This window comes from Clinocottus analis, unplaced genomic scaffold (genome assembly GCF_023055335.1).
Source record: "Clinocottus analis isolate CAN_PGR_092001 unplaced genomic scaffold, fCliAna1.0.p SCAF_47, whole genome shotgun sequence".
NCBI lineage: Eukaryota > Metazoa > Chordata > Actinopteri > Perciformes > Cottidae > Clinocottus > Clinocottus analis.
The window spans coordinates 630,791-632,193 of NW_027176204.1; the positions used below are offsets into that span (position 1 = coordinate 630,791).

Here is a 1,403-nt window from a genome sequence, read left to right on the forward strand (position 1 = left end):
GGGGGGGGGGGTGTTGTGCAGAGGGCTAAGATAGCTGCACAACAGTACAAACTAAGCTGTCTGTTTTCCTTCAGGGCTTCCCAAGGCCGCTGTAATCAACTTTGAGAGGATATGGGCGGGATCTTTTTTACAGACTATTGCTGCCGTTGGCTCAGGTGACATCATCTACGTGTACCTGCCGCTGTACCACACCTCTGGCTTCATGATGGGCCTATGCGGAGGCATAGAAAAAGGTAGTTCATAAAACCACACAACAGCTCTGAGGAGTTTATTAAAGGTTAAACTAACAGGTAAATGACCTCAATTCACAGCTTGGTCCTGTTGTCCGTGTTTCAAAGTACGAACTCTTCCTGAGCTCAGTGAGCTTTTGTGTTGCTGAAACTTGTGCTTCTTCATTTCAGGCCTCACTCTTGTTTTAAAACGTAAATTCTCCACCTCCCAGTTCTGGAATGACTGTAGAAAGTACAACGTGACTGTGATTCAGTACATAGGAGAGATCATGCGCTACCTCTGCAACACACCGAAGGTATTAACGCTATTGTGTATCTTCTGAGGCATTATTGATTGTGAAGTTCATGCGCAGCTTGAATAGTTCTCATGACACGAGCAGCGGTCAGACACACTGCTTTGTATTGCAAAAGGTCACGATGTTCATTACCCCGGTCTCACCTCTTCACTTCGTTCCAGAGAGACAATGACAAAGATCATAAAGTGCGACTGGCTTTTGGGAACGGGATCCGAGCCGACGTCTGGGTGGACTTCCTGCAGCGATTCGGGGACGTTCGTATCTGTGAATGCTACGGAGCGACAGAAGGAAACGTCGGCTTTGTCAACTACTGCGGCAAAGTTGGAGCTATTGGCAAAGAGCATTTTCTCTACAGAGTAAGAGTTCCCGTGTATAGAAGTTGTTTTTGTCGCAGTGCATCATGGGATAACTTTGCAGGGTTGGCTGGATGTCTTTGTCCAACCTTTAACAGTTAGCTTTATTCCCATTTAAATATTTGATGTAGAACAAAACCCAATTCTTTCAGATGGCGTGTCAGTACGCGCTCATCCGGTACGACACAGAGAAGGAGGAGCCGGTCAGAGACTCCAGAGGCTTTTGCATTGAAGTCCCCAGAGGTGAGCCGGCTCCTTCCCGCTCACCCACTTGACCTCTGACCTTCTGCCACAACCCGTGCTCACGGCTTTCACCCGCAGGAGAGACCGGGTTGTTGGTGGCGAAAATTGGAAAGAGAGCCCCTTTCAGCGGCTACGCCAAAAACGCTCAGCAGACGGAGAGGAAGAGGATGAAGGACGTGTTCGTGAAGGGAGACCTCTACTTCAACAGTGGAGACCTTTTAAAGCTCGACAACGAGGGATTCGTCTTCTTTCAAGACCGCATCGGAGACACGTTCAGGTGA

General features: G+C 48.5%; 1 protein-coding gene across 1 annotated transcript in view; it reads left to right on the plus strand.

Annotated features, from left to right (window-relative positions):
• Positions 1 to 1,403, plus strand: part of LOC137801943 (long-chain fatty acid transport protein 2-like) — a 3,328-nt gene extending 1,925 nt beyond the window's left edge. The window contains exons 2-6 of the mRNA XM_068599395.1: positions 75 to 233; positions 402 to 526; positions 688 to 882; positions 1,032 to 1,122; positions 1,201 to 1,403. Coding sequence (XP_068455496.1) covers positions 75 to 233; positions 402 to 526; positions 688 to 882; positions 1,032 to 1,122; positions 1,201 to 1,403 — 773 coding nt within the window. The remainder of the gene's footprint in view (positions 1 to 74; positions 234 to 401; positions 527 to 687; positions 883 to 1,031; positions 1,123 to 1,200) is intronic.